This window comes from Chlorocebus sabaeus, chromosome 21 (assembly GCF_047675955.1).
Source record: "Chlorocebus sabaeus isolate Y175 chromosome 21, mChlSab1.0.hap1, whole genome shotgun sequence".
Taxonomy (NCBI): Eukaryota; Metazoa; Chordata; class Mammalia; order Primates; family Cercopithecidae; genus Chlorocebus; species Chlorocebus sabaeus.
This window is the reverse complement of record NC_132924.1, coordinates 89572575-89595542: the sequence shown is the minus strand read 5'-3', so window position 1 is coordinate 89595542 and position 22968 is coordinate 89572575. Positions and strand designations below refer to the sequence as shown.

General features: G+C 37.7%; 1 protein-coding gene across 1 annotated transcript in view; it reads right to left on the bottom strand.

Moving 5' to 3' along the window:
• MET (MET proto-oncogene, receptor tyrosine kinase) overlaps positions 1–22968 on the bottom strand; it is a 117309-nt gene that overhangs the window by 69909 nt on the left and 24432 nt on the right. The window contains exon 3 of the mRNA XM_007982678.3: positions 18920–20133. Within this exon, the coding sequence (XP_007980869.3) occupies positions 18920–20133 (1214 nt within the window). The remainder of the gene's footprint in view (positions 1–18919; positions 20134–22968) is intronic.

Genomic DNA, 22968 nt, shown 5'->3' with positions numbered 1-22968 from the left:
TACACAAATACTTAGCATTGTGTTACAATTGCCTACAGTATTCAGCAGAGTAACATGCTGCACAGGTTTGTGACCTAGGAGCAAAAGGCCACACCATACAGTCTAGGTGTGTAGTAGGCTATATCACCTAGGGTTGTATAAGCACACTCTATGATGTTCGTTGTATAAGCACACTCTATGATGTTTGCACAATGACAAAATTGCCTATTCACGCATTTCTCAGAATGTAAGCAATGCATGACTGTACATATATATAAAAATTATATCATAAGAAAAATAAATTTTAAAACAATGAATAAATGGAAAATGAGGATGTGGAGAGACCCTATTAAGAATTTTCCCCACCCCAACTTCTTGATGTCCTAAGCAGTTTTGAAACATTCTCATGGCTTTGCAGAGCTCACAATTATAATGTTACATAACATTTGCAGAGTAGATTATGGTTTTCAAAGTACATTATCTCATTTGCTCCTTTGAACAAGTCTGTGACTTGGGTTTGTTATGATCATCATAATTTTACAGATGAAGAAACTAAGATTCAGAGAGTTGAGTCAATAAATATCAGAGTTTGAATCCTAGTTGTTGATTTTGAATCCTATATTCTTTACACTACATCATACTTCCTATGTATAGGCTCCTATGGTATTTCTGAGTTGGGATGCCTAAGAGCCTGGTCTAAAAGAAGAATGAGCATGTCCATGGGCCAGGGCTGGTTCTAACCCACAGAGGCATTGATGAGTAGCATGACCTTAGAATTTGTTCCCAGTATTTACAGTGTGTTAGACACAGTTCTAAGCATTTTACAAATATTAATTCACGGAATCTCAGAACAAGAAGCCTAGAAGGAAATGTAGGCACTGAGTGTTCACATTCCCTTCAATGCAGGGCTAGGACTAAGCCTAGGCTATCTGGCTCCAGGGTCTTCACCTCCAATCTAGCACATTTTCTGCCTGTAAAGGAAGGGGTTGAGCGAATTGATTTTGAAATTCTCTTTCAGCTCTATGGGGTGGCTTCCAAAAGCTTCGCTTGCTGATTTTTTTTTTGACTCCAAGGAGTGAAAAAAACCTGTTATCAGTCTGCTGTCAGAACACATCATTGCTTGGGATATTTAGGTGACCAAATGAGTAAACAATCACGGTCCTCCAATCACTACAGGTTGCCCAAAAATTTAGATACATTCTGTATTTTACAGGAAATTTTTAAAAAGCATTGAGCATTTTAAGGCTTATCCACTTCTAAAATAATTATATGTCTCTGAGAAACAATGGTAAACGACATGTTTTATTTTTTATTTTATTTATTTATTTTTTAAATTTTTATTTATTTATTTATTTATTTATTTATTTATTTATTTATTTATTTATTTTGAGATGGAGTCTCACTCTGTTGCCCAGGCTGGAGTGCAGTGGCGCAATCTCGGCTCACTGCAACCTCTGCCTCCTGGGTTCAAGCAATTCTCTGCCTCAGCCTCCTGAGTAGCTGAGATTACAGGTGCCCACCACCACACCTGGCTAACTTTTTTGTATTTTTAGTAGAGACAGGGTTTCCCCATCTTGGTCAGGTTGGTCTTGAACTCCCGACCTCGTGATCCACCTGTCTCGGCCTCCCAAAGTGCTGGGATTACAGGCGTGAGCCACCACACCTGGCCTCCTGTTTTATGTTTTTTTAAACTTGTTGCAAACTTGCTTCCTTAACCCAAAGTCTTACATATGGTCATATGGTTAAAGAGTACGAATTCCTCTACAATTTGTAAGCCTTGATGTGACATGTCAATTAATCTAGTCTTTCTTTACCTTTCTATGAGTATTTGCCGGATTTTTTTTTTTACCTGACTCAGTCATACAGCTTTTTTTATAAGAAGAAAATTGAAGTGCTATATATCTCAATATATTTGACTCAAAATGTTTCCCCTAATTAACATTATGATGTATGCAGTGAATATGCAATTATATTTAATTCAGTGTAATTAAGAATGTGATATATTTAAAATAGTGATTCATTTAATTGATCTATAGGACAGATTTAGCTCATCTATAGATAATTTAAATCAGTCTTGCAGACAAAATTTCAAAAAATGTACTATCTTGTAAAATCTTTGCCAGTTCACTTATATCACCTTTCTCTCCTCTTTGACCATGACTAAATTAACAGAAGCATTTGAATATATACTTTATTCATAATCATTCTTTGTACAAATTCTAGCTAGATATAGTAATGGTTTCCTGGGAAATACATATTTCGAAATAGAAAGTCCCTCTTTGTCTAGAGCTTTTCGTACAGTTGACTGAAAACTTAATTGCTTTAATTTCAGGAATTCTTATTTCCCTAAATTTCACTCATGTGCTTTTTTTGTTAAGTAGAACTGGGAGAGAGGACAGCGTGGAACTGACTGCACGCAGGGAGGTACAGAGCTTTCAATTTCAGGGTCTGGCTCTGTTTCTTATAGACATATTTTAACTCTTTACAGTCTGTACTCAGATGTCTAAGATGTTGACTCTGATTCCAGAATTCTCTGTAAAATACAGAATAGTCAGCTCTCTGGCAGAGCAAGTCCTTCTCTTTGGGGTGCTTAATGCATGGCCAGACTGTTAGGGTGCCGTGGTAAAACCCTAAGAATCTGAGCAAGTTGTTTTGTGCTATGAAGAGGACTCCGTCCGATGTGCTCAAGGCACAGTTGAAAAGAAAGAGGCTTCCGCGATACTTCTGTTTCCACTAACTCCCCTTGAGTAAGTAATCCTGCCTTATGGCTTCAATAGCCATGGCCTGGAAGTCCTAGCAAGGGAGCAAAGCTGGGGGGCAGAGTTAAAGAGGCTTCAATTTCTTTCTGCCCTAGCCAGAGAGGGCATGCTCTGCGGTTGTGTGTGCAGCCAGACAGCTGTGAGCACAGCATAAGCAGGCATCTGTCCAGCCAGCCACAGGCTGAGCACTGGTGATTCACAAGGTGATGGAAGCTACTGTGGCTCTGCCCTCACAGCCTCGTGGTGATGACCTAACTCTACACACCCCGTGGCCCTCTCTTCCGAGGACCAGCCCTGTCTCCGCAACTGCCTTCAAGCTATGTTTGAATATGCCATCGATGATGTTCAAAGTCATCACTTTTCTCTCCAAACTGATTTCCTCTTCCAGTTTCCTATTTCTCAATGCATCAATAGCTACCCTCTCTGTAAGTTTGAGATCTGAACCATCTTTGAGTCTTTCCTTTATTCTTTCCTTCCTCCCTCCCTTCCTTCCTTCCTTCTTTCTTTCTTTTTCTTTCTTCCTTCCTTCCTCTTTTCCCTTCCCTCCCTCCCTCCCTCCCTCCCTTCCTTCCTTCCTTCTCTTTCTCTCTCTCTCCCTCTTTCTTGCTTGCTTGCTTGAAAGGCTGTGGCGCTGTCACCCAGGCTGCTGTGCGGTGTCACAATCTTGGCTCACTGCAACCTCTTCCCTCCTGGGCTCAAGAGATCCTCCCTCCTCAGCCTCCAGAGTAGCTGGGAATACAGGCATGTATCACCATACCTGGCTAATTTTTGTATTTCTTTGTAGAGATGCGATTTTGCCATGTTGCCCAGGCTGGTCTTGAACTCATGGGCTCTAGCAATCCTTCAACCTCGACCTCCCAAAGTGTTGGGATTACAGGCATGAGCCAACATGCCTGGCTGATTCTTATACACTCTTCTATTGAATTAAAGGAAATCGCCCACATGGCCTCCTACAGTCTGATTCCTTTGATTTTAGAATCTTCTTCCTTAAGCCCACTTCTACAACTTTTTGGCGTAATGCTCCCTAAATACCTTCTCAGCATGTCCTGTGATAACCATGCTAACCTAGCAGAGAACTTGGGTCAGGAGTGGCCCTGCCCTTCCTGGCTGTGCAGCTTTAGGATTCCTAGATCTCTAAACCTCAGTTCTTCACTTGTAAAGTGGGAAAACACATATCTATGTAACAGATTTGTTTTGAGGCTTAAATGAAATGAATCCAGTGCTAGAAACATATTAAATGGTCACTTCATGTAGAAGACCTACAGTAGACTGATTAATGTCTTCCCAAAATTCATGTCCACCTGGAAAGTCAGATTGTGACCTTATTTGGAAATAGGGTCTTTGATATGTAATTAGTTAAGGATCTTGAGATGAAATCATCCTGGATTTAGCGTGTGCCCTGAGTTCAATGACTGTTGTCCTTGTAAGAAGAGGGGACACAGAGAGACATGGTGGACTGCCACATAAAGACGGTGGCAGAGATTGGAGTAAAGCTGCCACAATCTAAGATGCCTGGGACACCAGAATTGCAAGAGGCAAGGAAGGAGCCCTCCCTAGAGCCTCCAGAGGGAGCATGGCCCTGGCTGATGCCTCGATTTCAGACATCTGGCCTCCGGAACCATGTGACGATAAATTTCTGTTGTTTTCAGCCACCCAGTTTGTGGTAATTTGTTATGGGAGTTCTGGAAAATGAATACAATAACATACCATGTGACAAGCTGTTCTAGGTGCTGAAGGATATGGCAGCAAATAAAAAAGACATAAATCCCTGCCTTGTGCAACTAAACAGTTATTATTATCACTATTGTTGGTTTAGTGAGTCCTCATAATGCTTACGAAGACAAAATCCAGTTGTTTAGATCAATGAGCATCAATTTCATCATCTGTAAAATGGAAACACTCATACCTACTGAAGAGAATTACTTAAGTTCATAAGTAAGGTCATCCATGACTCTCCAAAATTTGTGGACTTGTTATCTGCCCACTATTATTTTACATTATTCTCTAATGCAGGGGTTGGCACACGTTTTTTGAGAAAGGGCTAGATAAAAAATATGCTAGTCTTTGAGGGCCATAAGGTCCCCGTGGCCTATATGTGTCTCTGTGTGTGTGCGCGCACGCACGCGTGCGTGTGTGTGTATGTGAGTGTTTAACTGTATAAAAAGGGAAAAAAATGCACACAAAATAAGTTTTCACTTGTTGAGTATATAAAAGCAGGCTATTGTTTGTCAATCCTAGCAAATGCTTCTACCTTGGGTCCAACCTCTACATAGGGAGGCAAAAGATTGACACATACAATAGCTAACTGATGCAAAGTATAAGAACTCAGCTGATAGTTACATTCTGAAAACATGGTACTGGCAGTAAATCCGCTAAGACTAGGAAAATAATAAGATCCGTGTGGGCTTAAACAGCTGGAGAAGGCTCATGGCAGAGATCGAAGTTGAGCCAGTTCTTAATGGAAGCTGGATTAGTAAAGAGAAAAGAGAGAGAAATACTTGAAGCAGAATATATTTTATGTATATGTGTGTATGGGTTTATATACATGTGTACAAACGCATTTAAATATAAATGAAATAAATAAATCCTTTTTTCTTGAAGTACCACCACAATTCAAAAGAATCAATTCTACAATGATATGGACTTCGGAATTCTAAGTGTTAACACATTTGCTTCTTTATCATCATTTCCTAAGGTGAATCAGATCTGAAGCAGACTGTGTCCATGTGTTTTCGGTTAGCAGCCTTCATACTGCACTTCAATCATAGCCAGGAGTGACAGAGTGATTCATAAAGAAAATTGTTCCAAGCTAGGAAGGTTTTAATGCTTAGTGCAAAGAGGTTTTCTGCTTTCCTCTACTTAGTTGACAGAAACCAAATTTCAATGCACTTACTCATAGAAGTATAAGAGATTTTCAAAAGACACAACACCAATTACCCTGCACTAACAAAACAGAAGTAGTTCTTCTTGGAGGTGATAAGAGCCATGGTCTGTTTATGCGCCTAACAGTGTCACACTCAATAGAAACAGGTTGGTAAATGTCTTCACGGAGGGCCAGGAGAGATGAATGATGGATGTAACAAGAATCCTTCAATTGTGCCACAATATATCGTTCAAGCCCACAACTATATTCTAGCCTGCCATTAATCCAACTGTCATGACCTCTTATCCCTCCTTTCCCTCTTGCCACCGTGGAGACTCTTTACTTATCTGCTCCCCTTGTTTCTGATAGGACCTGTTGATCAGAAACATCCATCTGTGGGATCCCCTTCCCAGTGGACAAGGTCCCTGCTAGAGGCCCTTACTCAGTTCTCACTGCGTCCACACCAAGGCCAAGCTCAGGAAAGCTTCTGTCTGTACCAAGCACGTACTTGGTGCCTTTGAAGGTTGCCACTGGGATTACGATACTGTGGCCACAGGAAGGATGGTGTTGATAAAGACCTTTATACCCTTAACTTCTTTTCCTTAACCCATATATCATTTTCAACTTGAAATCATAGATTGGTGGCTGATAGTGAAAATCTGTGGATTTCAAATGAAAGCTTCAAGGGTTATCTCTACTGGTGTCACTGCTCAAACCACTCCCACTAAAGCATTGCGTAAAGTCCCTCTTACAGATAGTATCACCCGCTCAAAGGGTGAGAGCTGTTGAAAGACTTGAGAAAACCTTACGGGAACAGAGAAAGTATTCTCTCTTTCTCCTTTTAATGACTTTAATTCTGAGTTCCAAATTTCGATTACAAAGCTCTGGAATTCCTATCTATTCACCCTCCCTATCTTGATCTTTCCTTTTCCTTTCATTTTTCTCCTTCTTTGTTCTTTGATCAATCTTCATTGCAGACTGGTGAATGGAGAAGGGTGTGTGTGGTGGGGAGGGCAGGGGCATAGGTAAGAGTTAGTGAAACTCCCCAGTTTTTCTTCAGTGCTAATTTAACTCTTGAAAACTCCTCAATTCTATAAATTAGTTTTTAGGGATTTAGGGGAGAGACCAAAAAACTGTTTTATCTAAATAATTATTTTTATGAATCAGCATTCTATTTATAGTAATATATTTTACATACAAGACTCTGTCATACTTCTTTGCTCATCTGATAAATGTATATATTGTTCAAGCTATTGTTTTAGGTGCTGGGACTGTGGAGATAAATGCCATAGTTCATCCCCTCAGGGGGCTAATGATGGAACTGTTGGACACATTACCACGGAGTGTGGTAAGAGACATGGTAGAAATAAGCAGAGTGCTACTGGTGTGCTCAGGAAAGGCAACAAATCCTGAATATGGGGGGCAAGGGATGAGGTGAAGGCTAGGGAAAATGTCCTGGGGAAGGAAATGCTGGCGTGGAAGTTTTAAAGAATAGGGAAAAAGTGTTAACCTGACAAAATGAGTGTTAAAAGGAATCTGAAGCAGACCAAGCTACACGTGTTAAGGCAGGGTTGTGAGGGAGGCTGATGGATTCTGGGAACTACAAGAATGACAGGTTGCGGGTAGGACAAGGTGGCAGTGCTGTGCTTGAACCATCTCATAACAGTTCACAGAGCCAAGTGTGCACATCTCTTCCTCATTGTTGTTCTGTGACTAATGCTGTTTCAGTGGTACCTTGAAACTGGCTCAGTGGGATATTTACACCATAGAAATTGGCAAATGCTACAAATTTGGGGCTTCTGCTGCCCCTCCCCCCAGAGTTTAACATTTACCAGCACATCACTGGGCGTGAAGGAGGACCAGGAAATAGTCAGGGCCAAGGACAGAAACTCCTTAAATATCATATTATTATCCCTCAGATTATCATCAGATATACAAATAGGTTTGCTCTTAACAAAGATTGCTTACTCCAACAGCGCTTTGGATACAAATAGATTGGGTGGATATGAGGAGGAGCCGTTAAGGTCTAGTTTTATCTTATTGGCATCATTTTCAATACACTAAACAACAACAAAAAACCTGTCTGGAAAGATAATATACAATTTTCTCTTTCTGCTTTGTAGAGAGAAGAAGAGAAGTAAATATTTTTAAACTTTATATTTACTATGAATGAAACCAGGCTTTATTTTGAAGAAGGAATACAAGACTGAATTAGCGTACGCTAATGAAGAAGTCTCAGATAGGGTAAATGTTTCCTTGGAAATATTAAATCTCTTGATTAAATAGATGTTGTTAGTTGTCCCCAAAACAGCAGCTGGATAGAGTGCTTAAGAAACTCTTAAATGAAGCTGGAACACAAGAATGAGAAAGTCAACATGGGTTAATGACTGAGCAAGGTTGTATAAACTATTACTTAATCCCAATTGAGGGTTTTTGAGCCACTGGGGAACTGGGTTCAGATTGATAGACAAGAATAAGGTTAGCAGGAAACACAGCATTAAACAAACAACAGTTCAGTTTAATTTGTGATTTACCCACACTTCAGAGTACAAAAGGAAAGCTTTGCTAATAGTAAGAAAGGTAAAATGAAGCCACGCCAATGTCGTTATTAAAATAATTGGCCAGCCATCCACTGGAACAGAGATTTTATTTATACATTGGCAGTGAAAATAGAAAAAGTGACTGTTTCTTAACTAGTTCTTGAACTACCAGTGTACAGGGTATTAACTAAGGTGCTGGGAGTTTTAACAGCTGGTTCCAAGAGCCAAGTGCATACAGGGGAAGCTTTCATATCTAAAGATCACACAAATATTTAATTAATATTTACTTATGAAAATTTAGGTATTTACTTTCCAAATATTTCATAATCTTTCTTTTTTCATGAGTTCATCTGCATTCAATTGGATTGTTATCTCATCACCAGGGTTATAAGACATCAAATAGCATATAGTTAACACCATGGTTACCCTAGATCTCACAATAATTTGGAGTGTTTTTTTTAATAAGAAAACTTTCTTTTGTTAGGTGTGGTGAAGTGCTGGTGTACATTTTTTTTGTGATTTGTAACTGTGCCACAAATAGTGAACTCCAAAATTTCAATACTGAGGTCAACTTGTTTTTCTGTGCAGAATCTACTAAAAACAAATGGAGTAGGAGCAATTATGCTACCTACTCAGCCTAAAAAATGTAATTGCTACTCATGTCTCATGATTTTTCGTAAGCATTTGGTTTTAAAAAGAATCTAGACAGAAAATCTCAGAATTAGTCACAATTTACCATACTATAGTATTACTTTTCAAAGCAGGCCTCTTTGTATATAAAGCTGGTCCTCTTTGTACATGTCAATAATCTCTGCTTTGACATTTTGAAATTAATTATAAGTTTTACCTACTTTGTTAAACTGCTACTTATATATTACAAATCATTTTTCAAACACAGACTAATATCCTTAATATCAGGCCAGTAACATAATTGATCTTGTGTTTTGCATGCCCAACTCTACTTGAATCAGTACCTTTGCTATAACAGTTCTGAAAGTGAGAGTGAGTTTAGTTGAGAGTAAGAAACACTGCTCTTTTTTCCCACATTGGCTCCAGATAAACCCAATGTAATTGGTGTTTTTCACATTAGAAATACTTCTCAATTACTCTTACTAATACATTTATTCATTCTTGTGTACCATGATGTTGGAGCCACAAATAAGTTTACATTTAACAAATCATCAGTTAGATTATGCCCTATTAGAAATTCCTCTTCTTTATTCATTTAATTCAGTTCCTTAAGCCCCAGGATCACCTAATTTGACCTCATATTCATCTCTATTATTGCACTTTAGAACATTTCCAGAGTCTTGGACCTTCTCATATTATTGAATACATGAAGAAAAATAGTCTCACTTTCCTATTATTTTTCCTGAGGTTGTGTGTAACCCCTATACACAGTGTACTCTTGTAAACAGTTTTTTACACTCAAGATTCTGGTCGCCTTACGGGAAAATAAATAGTCCTCTGCCTGTAATTACAGCCTTCAGGAAGGGGCAAGCCGGTGACCTCTCTGACTTGTAGGCACAGGAATAAGCCCTGAAGCCTCCTATTCCCTTGGAAAAAACCCCTTCTTTCTTGGCCAAGCAAAAATATAAAAAATGAACACAAAGAAAGGTGAATATTTCTTTTGATGCCTCACACATCTTTTCACACCTGCATTTCAAATCTTCCTGGTCTGTAGAGATGACTAAAACGATACTGCATATGATTCAGTCACACTTCAGCAATTCAGATGGTCTCTGTTTATTGTGTGAACACACAGATTTCTTTTGAGAATCCAAGTTCTTATATCAAATAAAATCAACAATATTGTTTATGATTTGCAAAGCATATGCTTAGGTACAAAGAAGCATGACAAAGTGCCTGCCCTACAAGACGCAAACTTATTTAGATATTTGCATGATTAAATATATATAGATGAACAGGATTAAAATGAAAGAGAAAGGCAAAATGTGTCTGTAGGTAAAGATGAAAGCATTGCCTATAAACTGAAACAATATAAAGATGGCACTGACTGGAGAGCACTCATTTGTACTTTCGTAGGTGCTCATGATATCCTTGTGAGCACTTGTCTCTCCTTTGGCCCTCCATGCACATGATTCTCATGAGAAGGAAATGGTCTAAAAATGGATGCAATTGTGCAGAGTACAGTGCACAGAGGCAGAAAGACAATGTGACTTGGGATCACTTCAGCATCACATTCCCTTGAGTTCTATTAATGTTTGTAATTTTGATAGTTTCAAAAGTGCTTATTTCATGTGTTCTCAGATTCTTATGTTTCTCTTGGTCATGAAACTTATTGGTAATACGGCAATCCCTTCCTCCCCCAAGAAGAACATGTTCTTCTGACAAGTAGGGTACCAAGTGTTGGCCATAGAAGGAAGAAGAGGGAAACAAGGAAGAAACAACTTGGCTTATGTAAGAAATAGTGATTTTCAAAAAAGCTGATTAAGGTGACAGGCCAGGAAAGGCAGTGACTGTGAGCATGATTTAAAGTATATTCTTAGCTTCTAGTAATCTACATATTATTTTCTTCATATGAAGAAGAACCACATAATAAAAAGTAACTTAATTCATTTAGAAATCAAAAGAATGTTTAAACACATTTACAGCTGTTTATTTTAAGGCAGGAAATGTTTTAAGAAGTTACATTCTCCAGCATCATACTACTTCTTGCGATGTTTTTCTAAGTGTAAGATAGTATGCACTGATGACCACAAACCACTTAAGAAAGCTGATTGAAGGTAGCAGCTTGTAGTTAAGCTGTAAAGCTTGCGAAATAAGTAATGACTATTAGTTTATATATTTGCACATGTACTAAAGACATATTGCTTTCTTTTCTAAAGTTTTAATCTTTATGTAAAAGTTAGCTTTCACCTCCTCAGGACAGCCTTTTGTGACTCAACTACCAAATTTAGATATTCCCTCTGATTTGCATTCACGGATGTTTATTTCCCTCACAACATACTTCATAAATTATCAAGATGTATTTGTTCATTGGTGTGACTGAATGTTTACTTTCATCTTCACTAGTCTATCTGCTTGTTGAAGACAGGTACAGTCTGGCTCATTCTCCACTGTAATACTATCAGGTGTAGAGACTAAATAAATATCTGTTGAATTTCTGGTTGAATCTTGGTTACATGAATTAATCCTTTCCTGTGTCTCCTGCTGAAAACAATGATTACAAGGTTTTGGCCCTTTTATGCACTAAATAAAATGGTTAGGCTTCTAGCACTTGTCTTAAACTAATAAGATGAAAGAACAAGCAGGTAATGTAATTAGCTTAAGATAAATGGAAAATATTGCACAGTTTATTGTCAAGATATTTTTTAGAGATATTCGTTTTCGCTATTGACTGCTACTGCATTAGTGCTTGTAATCTTCTTAGTGCATTAGCACTAAACACTATTGATTCACTCAGAGCTAACAGACCAATTTAATCTGTGCATTTTCCCCATTTCCTGAGCATGACTTCACCTATAGTTTAGTTAGTAGACTGGTTGTTAGATGCAAGTGTTAATCGGGCATTTTAAATTTAAAGCATTGCTAGAAAATTTAATATCATACAAATTTACTTTTTTGATACACAGACACAAATTCTAGCTAATCATGAATAACTATATGTTTTGAGATGATGATTCAGCCAACTTAATTTTTATAAAATCAGCCCTAGAAGAGAATGGTTTGCAAATCAAAACTAACCTTAATTCACTCCTTTTACCTGGGGCACGATTTGAAGTATCATCTACCATTTTAATGTCCTCTGACTGATGAACATTTTGGTGATTTACACAAAAAAGACAAATGAAGTCACACTTTCCTCTGAATTCACAATGTTTTTTTGCTTGTGTTATAGTTACACTGTTCATAAATCATTTTTCCCCATTTGTGATCACCAAGAATGGTTAAAACAAAGCTTTAGTCTAAATTAGCATACAATTGCTAGACATTTTTCTTTCCTCTTGTGGGGAGACTGGAAAATATTTTTGAAGTATATATGGGTAGCTACACTTTGTCTGCTCCAACATTAGCCTAGGTCTAGGGTGAGGTGCAGTAAGCTGCTTCCCAAGGCAGAGTGAGGCTTTTAGAATAGGAAGTCAACATGGCTCAGCAAGTAATTCACATGCAAATGAACCTGCCTGGAACATTTTAGTTGGAAAAAAAGATGTAATTAGCAGACTGGAATGTATCCAGGATCCAAGATTCGGTTACCACATACACTATTTAAAAAAAAAAAAAAATTAAGGGAAGGAGTTTTAATGACTTCAGGAGTAGCTGAGCCCTTGGTTTCATTTTCCCGATAACGAGCACTTTCCAGTCCTCCCTGGACGCTGGAGATGTGACTTAGGGCACATTTCTGGGCTCTGAATCATTGTGAACTCCGTGTGCCCACTGAATCAGTATCTGTGCCAACCCATGAATAAGCAGTGGCAGAAATTCCTAGAGGGTCTTCTATCCAAATTCTGATGGGTCCTCATTTTTCTTATTAGACTGAGGAGATAAGAACATAGGGTGGGATGGCCACTGATAAGGCAGAAGTCTGAAGTAAGGATGTAACACCCAAAATGTGAAACAGTATTCGGAGTAAAAAATCCATTATTACTCAAGGAGGTTCATATCCTTATCAAGGCAGCATCCCACATGCTTCCAGAAATCTCTAATCATGTTTATGTCAATGAAAATATCATGTATCAGAGTTGTGAATTCAAAGTTTTTAATTAACATTTGGACTTTACAAAAATCAACTTCAAGATTTATTTCATTTTGTACAAACCCCTTCCTGTTTGCGACACCAGTTTTATCAGGTGAATCTCCGTGTAGAAATCAACTACCTAAATAAGACACAGGTTATAATGCCACCTGTTTGAAAGGACATTAAGAAGAATGTCAAATTAATTTAAAATGCATGTGGCTTAGTTAACGCTTCATTCCCCACACAAGTGAGAGATATTATCAATCATATCATGAATTAATATAACCCATGGTAAAAGCTACCCACAGTTTTGGTGACAGTTTCAGCATTGTGTTCTCTTGCTATTAGGTTATAAAAACATCATGCCTTTGCTTTTTCATCTTTTCTGGGGTAGAAAGGCCTGTGAATGAGCCACGTAATGGTTTAAAAAGCGGTAGCAAGAAGAAGGGAAAAAGCAAAAGGAATTAGTGGTTCATTTTGTAACATGTTTTCTAACACCCCCAGGATGTGCCCAGTGATCTTAGGGGGCATTACAAAATTCTGGAAAGAAACTAATTTTAAATTTCTTTTAATAAAATAATGCAATATGCCACTTTTCGTGGAATGAGTAGCATGGATAATTAAAATAAAGAAGTTAGGAAGCAGTGACTGCCTGAGCCTAGGAGAGGATGAAGTAGTGTCTAGAGAAGAAAAATAAATGAAGTGTAAAATTAATGACCTTTTACTTACGTTTTTAAAAAAGTACATTGGATCTTTATACCTCAAGGATTTTCTTTCTTGCAAGATTTTGCTTTCGTAGCTATTACATTTGACATATGGCCAAGATATTTAATATTTAGATTTGGAAGACTGTCTAATATTAAGAATGAAGAATCCTTAACAACATTTTTCATATTGGATAACATTTTCTCATTTTTGAACACAATAAGTAAAAAACTCTATAATCTGACTTCACATTTTTCATCCCTAATACAAAATACATTCTCTTGAGAGTGCTAGATTGTTTAAATAAGGCATGCCAAACCAGTATAATTACAGGGATGTTATTTGTAACATTGACTCCACATTCACAGTTCAAGTGGTGTGGGAGATTATAGATATATGGCCTATAAAAGTTATAAATCTTTGTTTATTTTATTAAATATTATGAGACATGCCCTGAGGATGACAGATCAATAACGGTCCTTGTGGTTTCCTGATGGAAGGCTGCAATTATTTTCTTCCATTACAACTTAAATGTAACTCGATTTTACTCATCTATCATCTTTATAATCATGCTAAAGAAACATCACTATATGTTTATTTTTCTGCCTATTCCTATTATTCCTTGTTTGCATCTTGTTTTAATTTTTTGTCCTCCTTTAAAGCTGTTCTAATCACTTCGCTTTCTTCCTTTGATGGCTCTGAGTAGTGACTCTTTAACTTTGGCATTCTGTGAAACGGAGATGGAAAATTGCTACCTTAAGTTTCCTTTATTTTGGGAAGCAGTTGGCTACTCTTTGAATTTGAGTATAAATGATGTTTAAAAACAAGGAAGCCCAATACAAACAACCTATGAGGTTCACTTTTTCTAAAACTGCATTATCTGCAAATTCTTGAATGCAAGATATGACCAAGTACATAAGAGTAATATCTTATGTCATGCATACTTAAGATTGAAAGTGAGAAGAAGGAGAACAAATTATACTTTCGAACTTGACTATAGTACAGTTTTGATTCAATTGTCTTTCTCCCCATCCTCTGCCCCCTCAAACTACCACTGCTCCTCACCCCATCTTTTTTTAGAACTATTAAATCTTAAGAACAGCATAACACAAATTAAGCACTATGGAGGCAGGTAACTCATAACAGAGAGGGAAGTGAAAGACCCTTGTAAACAATAGAACCAGAAAGTGCCTCTTCCAGAAAATAATCCAATCATTTGAATTTGCCTTTCTTCACACAAGTAATCCTTACAATAATAGCTGCTATTTATTTTGTGCCAAGGACCAAGTTGGGACCTTTTACAGATATTATTAATATACCTGTCCACACAATAGTCCTGCATGCAAGATGATGGGTTCAGAGTTTAAATAATGCTCTCATGGCCATCCAGGTAGAAAATGGTGGAGTTCAGATTTGAACCCACATCTCTGACTTCAGTCTCCTTCCATTAGTCCATGCTGTCTCCCAAAGGGCTAAATTTATAGTCATCTTATTGTGCCAGGTACGTCATATACATTATCCCAAATTTTCACAAAACCCTGTGAGGTACATATTGTTATCTGCATGTTACCAATGAGACTCAGCCTCCAAGAAGTTAGGTAATGTGGCAGAAGTCACATGGCTGGTATGCAGTAAACCAGGACTTCCACCCAGGTGTGTCTGGCACCAAATGCTTTTCCCCTTCACTTGATCCAACTTTGGTCTTTAAGGTCGTCAAGATGTTGATGAAAATATTTGCCTCAAGTCTTTCAAATGCTTACCTATAGAGCAAAACTTTGATAATAGAACTGCAAGAAAAGCAGTATTGTGTATTAACTGTATTTTCTGAAAGGTGAGAGCTATTTCAAGAACCCTTTTCTAATTTCAACTTTGATTAAATTTTTCTCTAAAATATACTATTTCACTTGTTTTAATAAATATTCTATAACTTAGGGAACAGGACCTTTGCTGATGTGGGGATTTAAAAAATTCTCTTATTCTGTATCGATTCTCATTTGTAGGAGATTGGGCCAATCTGTACTGATTCTCGTTTTTTTCCTGAAATTGTCACATTAATCAATCCCTTATAGGTAAGAGACTGTTAGAGATTCCACAGTCTTAAAATTAAATTTCACTTAATTTTAAGCAAGTTAATGAAATTTTTGCTACTGCTTATCCTCAAATAGAGATGAAGGTTTTTTCTCCCTACATATGGGTCTTTACAAAGGTTCCATTCATATTATGGGACAATTTTCTCAATTATTTTATTTTGAATAATAATGTGCTATTTAGAGAATATGCATTAGCCTAAAACAACTTTAATCAATACTAATTTAGGATGCTTACAGAGGTTGATTGATGAATGGGTAAAGGAGAAGGTAAAGATACTTAAACAGATTTAGTAATTATTTGTGGGTGTATAATCTCACAGTACTCAATGTTGGAAGTCACTGTAAACAAATTCTTTAGAAACATTTTCAAAAGTAACATAAAAAACAGACACATTGTGAGGATCAAGAATATATTCTTATAGAACAACTGATACAGTCAACAACATTGGTATTCTATAAGTGGGCACTTGTGGCTTGGGATAAGTTTCCAGAAACAGCATCATATGTGGAGACAAAGAGTTCTGAAGCACAAATAGCTTATGGGTGAAGATGATGAGCACTGGGAATTATCAGATGACTCAGAGGGCTTTTGTGATGTCATCAATATGAGAAGATGCATGTGAAGAGTCTGCATAGACATATTTCATGAAATGTGAAACTGGGAAAAGCAACATAATATGTGATCCTAAATAAGCAAGTCAGGCCTGGTACACCTGCTGGACCCCTAAAATGTAAAAGGCCCTTCCCTGGAACTCCCATTATCTGATCTTGTGATAGAAACACTTTTTGCACATGGAGGAGAGCTCAAGGAGTGCTAGGAAATCCCTCTTTCAGCAACGTGTCAACACTGAGGACTGGGCAGAAGCATAAGTGGAAAGTTACAGCTGCAGCTTTCTTAACCTTGTCCGCAAGAGTCCCTTTATAAATGTTTTAGAGATGTTAATAACAAAACTACAATATGTGTGTCTTTTCACCAAACTTGATGCCAAAGTAAAAACTCAGTTCCAAGAAATTATTAAAAGGGTCACCTGATTTCTGGCCAAGTAAATCTGCCAAGATAAAATGGAGTCATCTTGTTGCTTGAGAGTCCTTGCTAAACAGCTTTGATCTTGTAATCATTTTGTTTTTTGTGTGTGTGATGAATGGCTCTAGGTGCCTTCATTTTGGCATTAAGCTAGGAAATGATTATATGCTCATTATTGGAACAATCTGAGGTCTAGATGGGTTATACGAAGAGGGAGAATATGTGTAGTCTCAGTCTCAGAAGAAGTTTGATCTTTGTAACCAGAGAAGATAAACAGGCAAAGAAATAGAGGAGGTTTGAAGGTATTTGTCTATGGAATTTGGCCAGTGTAAAAGTTGGCTTCCTTTGTAAGAAGACTATGTTGGCAAGTTCCATCTTGTTTCCCGCAAGAATTTTTGTGATGGGAGTGATAATGGTTTCAGGTGTGGCTAGTGCATTTTGGGAATTTTTCCTGGGCAATAAAACTGACCTGAATTTCATTGGATAATCCCATCTCTTTGTGTCCCTTGAAACACTAAAAAAGTCAAAGGGGTAGGATAAAATTCAGATGTGTTTTGAGAATTTCTAGAGTTGATAAGTATTTTTACATCTAAGGATTGAAATGTACAGAATTTAAAAAATGAGATATCAATATACTTTTACGAATTCTCTTTTTAATTTTCCTCTTGCCCTACCCCTCTTTTTAATTTTTAACAAAGAAAGATTTAAATAGCAAATTCATGTGCTCTAGGAGCCCTGGAGGAATTCCTAATAGACTCTTTTAAAACTTGTGTCTCAGAATGAGCTTACTGGGTGCAGAAAAATATCTTCTCTGTAATGCTATTAACATTATATTTTTATTTCCTAATCCCAGGATTCTGAAAATCATTTTGTTTCCTTTCATTCTTTTGTAGTTTCTAGTAAAGAAAAGGGGGGCTTCATGAGGAATTCTATTGCTTCTTTGCAACATATATTAAACGTATGCAGGGGAAATAAGTCTTAGTTGCAATGTATGTGCATGTATGTTATGTATATTCATAGACTTTGGAAGAGAGAGGAAGGAAGTTTTGTTTTTAGTTCACCAAAAGATGAACTGACTTTCTTGGAAGTATTTTCCTAGCATCATAAAAAGTTAACTACAGTTTCCATCTAGAGAAGTGTCCCAGACATTTCAGCAAAAGTCAACCAATTGTTTCTGAATTAATATGCCCTTACCCCTCAGCAAGTTAAATACTTTATGCTATTGAGGACATGTTTAATGTTCTTCCTGATTGCAATTATAACCTTTATATCTTATATTGAAAACTGCTAAAGTAAGTGAAACATACCATGCCAAAGTCAAACTGTCTTTAGAAAAGCTATAGTATTTGTTCATTCAATTACGGTCATAGAAGAAACTCAAAGCCACAACAAACACTCAGACCAGGTGATCAACTCACTAGCAAGATAAATTCTCCAGGTATAGCTGGTAGCTGTTACTATATTTAAATCACAGCACCATGAATACCTCTAACAGCTTCTATGAAAATACCGTTTCATATACGTATAAATAATCATCAACCAAAATATTTATGCTTATAAATATCAAATACCAACCAGGTAAAGTGCCAAGCTAGAACTTGGTAGACACAAGTTTTTTCCAGAAGGAAGTCCATGATTAAAGTCAAGCTCTAAAGGAAGGACTTGGGAGCAAACATCTCCTCTCTACTCTTACAGGTTGTTTAGAGAAGTATACTAGCTCATTTAAAAATGTTTTATTTACCAGCTTTTCAGAAAAGATTTTTTAACGTTAAGTTCCTTTAAATAATGTCAAGAATACAGATTAATCATTTGTGTATCAGTGAGAGAATATAATCTCATAAGGAACAATTATTTAAAGTACAAATTAGCTTGAGCATCTTGTAAATGTTGCAGAGATTATATAGAAATGTCAATAATTATGTTTTATGGGAATTGCTGTTGTGATAAAATCTGCATAAATCTGATCAGAACTACAACATCTTATATGGGAAATAACTTTAATGTAATCTGAAGTGTCACGAGCACACAAATCTGAATTGTAAAAATATTTTTTCTTTTAGTTACCATATTACATTTTAAAGATACCATTTTAGGTGTAAATGAAGATTCAATTTCTAAATTTTCTTGGAAAAAATCTGCAACTATTTTGGATAAATACCATTTACCAAGCACAAAAGAAGTCCTGGATATTCATTTTGAGACTGATACTTATTTCTAATTTACACCTCACAGTGTGTAAGTGGGGACTGATGTGACTTACCCTATTAAAACAGTGCTCATGATTGGGTCCATAAAAATGCTGGAGACATCTCACATTGTTTTTGTTGACGATCTTGTTGAAGAAGTCGTTGACATATTTGATAGGGAATGCACACATTGCAGATCGATCCATTGGTTCGGCAGAATCTGGCTTGCTTTGTGCGAACACCCCAAAGAGAATGTCATCATTCAGGCTGGCTCCTATTTGTCTAGCAAGCTGGGCCCCGGGCTTGCTGACATATGCAGCCTGAAGGATATTAAACACTTCCTTCTTTGTGGATCTCTTTTTTCTCTTTTCTGTGAGAATACACTCTAGAGGCATTTCCATGTAGGAGTGCAATCCAGAGTTTAAGGAACAGAACCTGATTATTCTTGTGTGAAAAGTCTGAGCATTTAGAGTTTCCCTTTGGACCGTCAAGAAGTAAATAAAATTGTTGCTTTCAAAAGCATGGACGTACTTAATGGGGTAAGAATCTCTGAACTCAGGTAAAACATCGATGTAGGACTGGTCCGTCAAAAACATAAAACCATCTTTCGTTTCCTTTAGCCTTCTCACTGATATTGAATGCAACGGATGATGTGGGAAATAAGAAGAATTTATGGTATTGCCTACAAAGAAGTTGATGAACCGGTCCTTTACAGATGAAAGGACTTTGGCTCCCAGGGCGCTCACCACACAGTCAGGGCACTGGCTGGGCTCTTCTATCTGTGGGGAGAATATGCAGTGAACCTCCGACTGTATGTCAGCAGTATGATTGTGGGGAAAGACATGTCGCTGGCAGGTCCCTCTGTTGACGCTGCCACAGCTAATGAGTTGATCATCATAGTAGGTGTCGACAACAAGAGCCATGTTGATGTTATCTTTCCAAACGCCTCCTGATAAATTGGCTTTGCTGCTGCAGTCCTGACACGGGAAACAATCTGGGTGTTCCAGCACAGGCCCGGTCTTGTACTCAGCAACCTTCTGAAGGTCTTCCTCATTTAAAACATAAATGTAGTTGGTGGCACCGAGGAAAATGTGATGCTCATGTAGAATGACATTCTGGATGGGTGTTTCCGCGGTGAAGTTGGGAAGCTGATACTTCATATTCACATTCATCTCGGACTTTGCTAGTGCCTCTTTACACTCCCCATTGCTCCTCTGCACCAAGGTAAACAGGAGCATGAGGATGCCAGGTGCAAGCACAGCGGGGGCCTTCATTGTGAGAGGTTTATCTGCCAAAACAGGTTCAAGGCGAGAGCAGTTCAGTTGTCAGAAACGAAGAGAAAACTGAAAGACCTATACTATTTAAATGATCAGAAATAAAGCTTCCCAACTGGACTTTTACATAGAAGGAAAACAAAAACTCTAGCCAGTTTCACATAAAGATGCATTGTGCGGTTGGACATGACTCCACATAGCTTAATTTTAGAACTCAAGCCATGAACGAATAATTTTAGAGAACCATTGAGATGCAAACAATGTTCTGTATTAAGGTTGATACAGTAACTAAGTTAGACTCATTCAGCAATGAAAGAAAAAACATAGCAACTTTCTTTCTTAACCCCTTGCTGGTTGTTTAATGTGGTTTAATAACTGTGGCTAATGACTAGGTTGATATTTAAAGTTTCTCTGTTAGTCAAGTAAAGGAACTGCGGTTCGGATTCATTTATTCTAGAAATCACAGCAGGCATTGTTTTCTTGGGAGCATGTAGAATTACTAGGCTAAATTTAGCTTCCTTTTGGAAGAAAACAATCATAAATTCTAGAAGCAATATGATCACATGCTGTTTATAGGATTTTGTGTGGAGAGGAATGGTTTGATTATAATTTGGCTACAGTTAACCTATTGTTTTAGACAGACAAATGTTTAATGTAGGATCACTGGGAACTGAAAAACAGCAGGCTGAAAATGTATAAAATAAAACATAATCTTCAGAACTAAAGTCCTAGAACTACTTCTCAGGGAAAAACAACATATTGTTCATTACCAAGTCAAAAAGCTATTTAGTAAAAAGTACATTATTTTAACATTTCATTGTATGCATATAGACAGTATTTCTATGAGGAAACATGAATGGGCTTGTTATTCAGTTTTTAAAACTTAAGGTGCACAAGTTATGAACATTGTGAGTTCTCCTTATAATAATTACAGGCAAGGTAGTAGGTTGGAAAGGAGAGGCCTTAGAATGAGTATAAACTAAATAGGTATGACTTTTTAAAAATAGCATAATTCTGATAGTAGAGGGGGAGCCTCTAAAAAACATACTAGGCATTACGACTGTGCCAAAGACTAACCCTAGATCTACAAAAACCACATCAGAAATCACTGAGCAGCTGGTATGTGCAGGGCTCTGTGCTTGCACTATGGGAAATGGGACATAGCCGCTGCCCTTCAGTGAAGCTGCAATGTGGCTGAGTGATAACCCATATATGCTGATTACTGAGGCACTGTCCATGGCATTACAGTACCCTGCATAGCACAAACCAAAAGCTACAAGCATCAAGGGAAAAAAATCACAGCCTGTACTTGGTATTATTATGATCGTGAGAAACAGAGACAAATTCACTATGTTGTGAGGTCCAGGAGAGCAAGGACAAAGTTTGTTTGGCTCATCATTGTATCCCAAGTACCTGATACAGAGCCTGAGATGCAGAAGGTGTTAAACGAATAGATACTGAATAGATGATGAATAAAAATTAAGCCACAAATTCGAAGTTATGCAACAGTTAAGGGTAGTAGACAAAATTTGCATCCACAACTTTTTGACTCCAAATCAAAAATAATTTTACCCTACTAATAGTCTAAGAATTGGGGACTTTAAGAGGTGATTGATAATCATTAGGGAATTTTGAGCTAGAGAGTGATACAATGAAGGTTTTACTCTAGGAAGATTGATCTGGAGTCAGGGTGGCCTAGAACAGAGAGAACCTGGCAATGGAAAGACCAGTTGACAGGCTACTTTTATATCCTACAATGAGGTAACAGGGGCCAGAACAAATATGGTAGCCTCACGGATAGAAGGAATGAATAAGGGACATGTTTGAGGAAGTAGGATTTGATACCCTAATGTATCAAACACAGTGCAAAACAGAAAGCAAAGACAAACAAAGATGATTAGCAGTTATCCTGGAAAAGTAGAACAAGTTATAAAACTAGGGTAGACTGCACTGGGAAGTTAGGCTGAATATATGGGAATGGTAGATTGGTTTTAACAACATTGAGTCGGATGTGCTGCTGGGAAATGAGTGCATGTTCTCCTATAAGGATGACTAGTAGGTTTTACATTATTCACCAGGAAACAGGTGCCTGGAACAAGTGAAGAATGAAAACTCTGAGCAGACAGAGCATTAGTGCCAAAGAACAGAGGCGGAAACGAGAAGGATTCTGAGAAGCCTGCCCTAACTGGGAAAGCGGCATGATCAGTCTTGGGTGAAACAATATCTGTCTTAAGTGAGACACATGAGTCTCAGGTATTTGCCACTGCTGCACTAGAAGGAATAACAATTTAGAACTTGATTGGCAGAGTAACAGAGACTCCACTCGGACTAGAAATAAACTTTGCACATTATCTGCATAGAGGTGATGGTTACAACCAAGAATGGGTGTGTTCATGAACAGACTAGATGAAAGAAGAGAAGGCAAATGACCTAAATCTTAGGGGATAGACACCGTAGAGAAATCTGTGGAGGAGTCAAGGAAGGTTAAGGTCAGTGAGGCATCAACAGAGCAAATATTGTACTGTGTCACAAAAGCCAGGCGAGGGTCTCAAGAAGGAGGACGTTGGTCCACATGGAACCTCTTTGTTGATCTTCAAGGCAGTAGTTTCTATAGCAGTGTCAGATGTTAGACTGAGGGAATGTGTGACAAAGAAGTAGAATGTTTGTCAAAGGGAAGACAAGCAGAAAGCAGTAACAGGGTAAAAGAGTTTATTCTTAAATTGTGGGAAAGACATATGATTATTGGCAGGACCCCCCCTTTCTTCTACTAACATTTATTAGATGTCTACAAAGCCATGATGCCCTTCCCTGGGAAGCTCAAGTCACTTGATGGAGGCAGTGGGTTAATG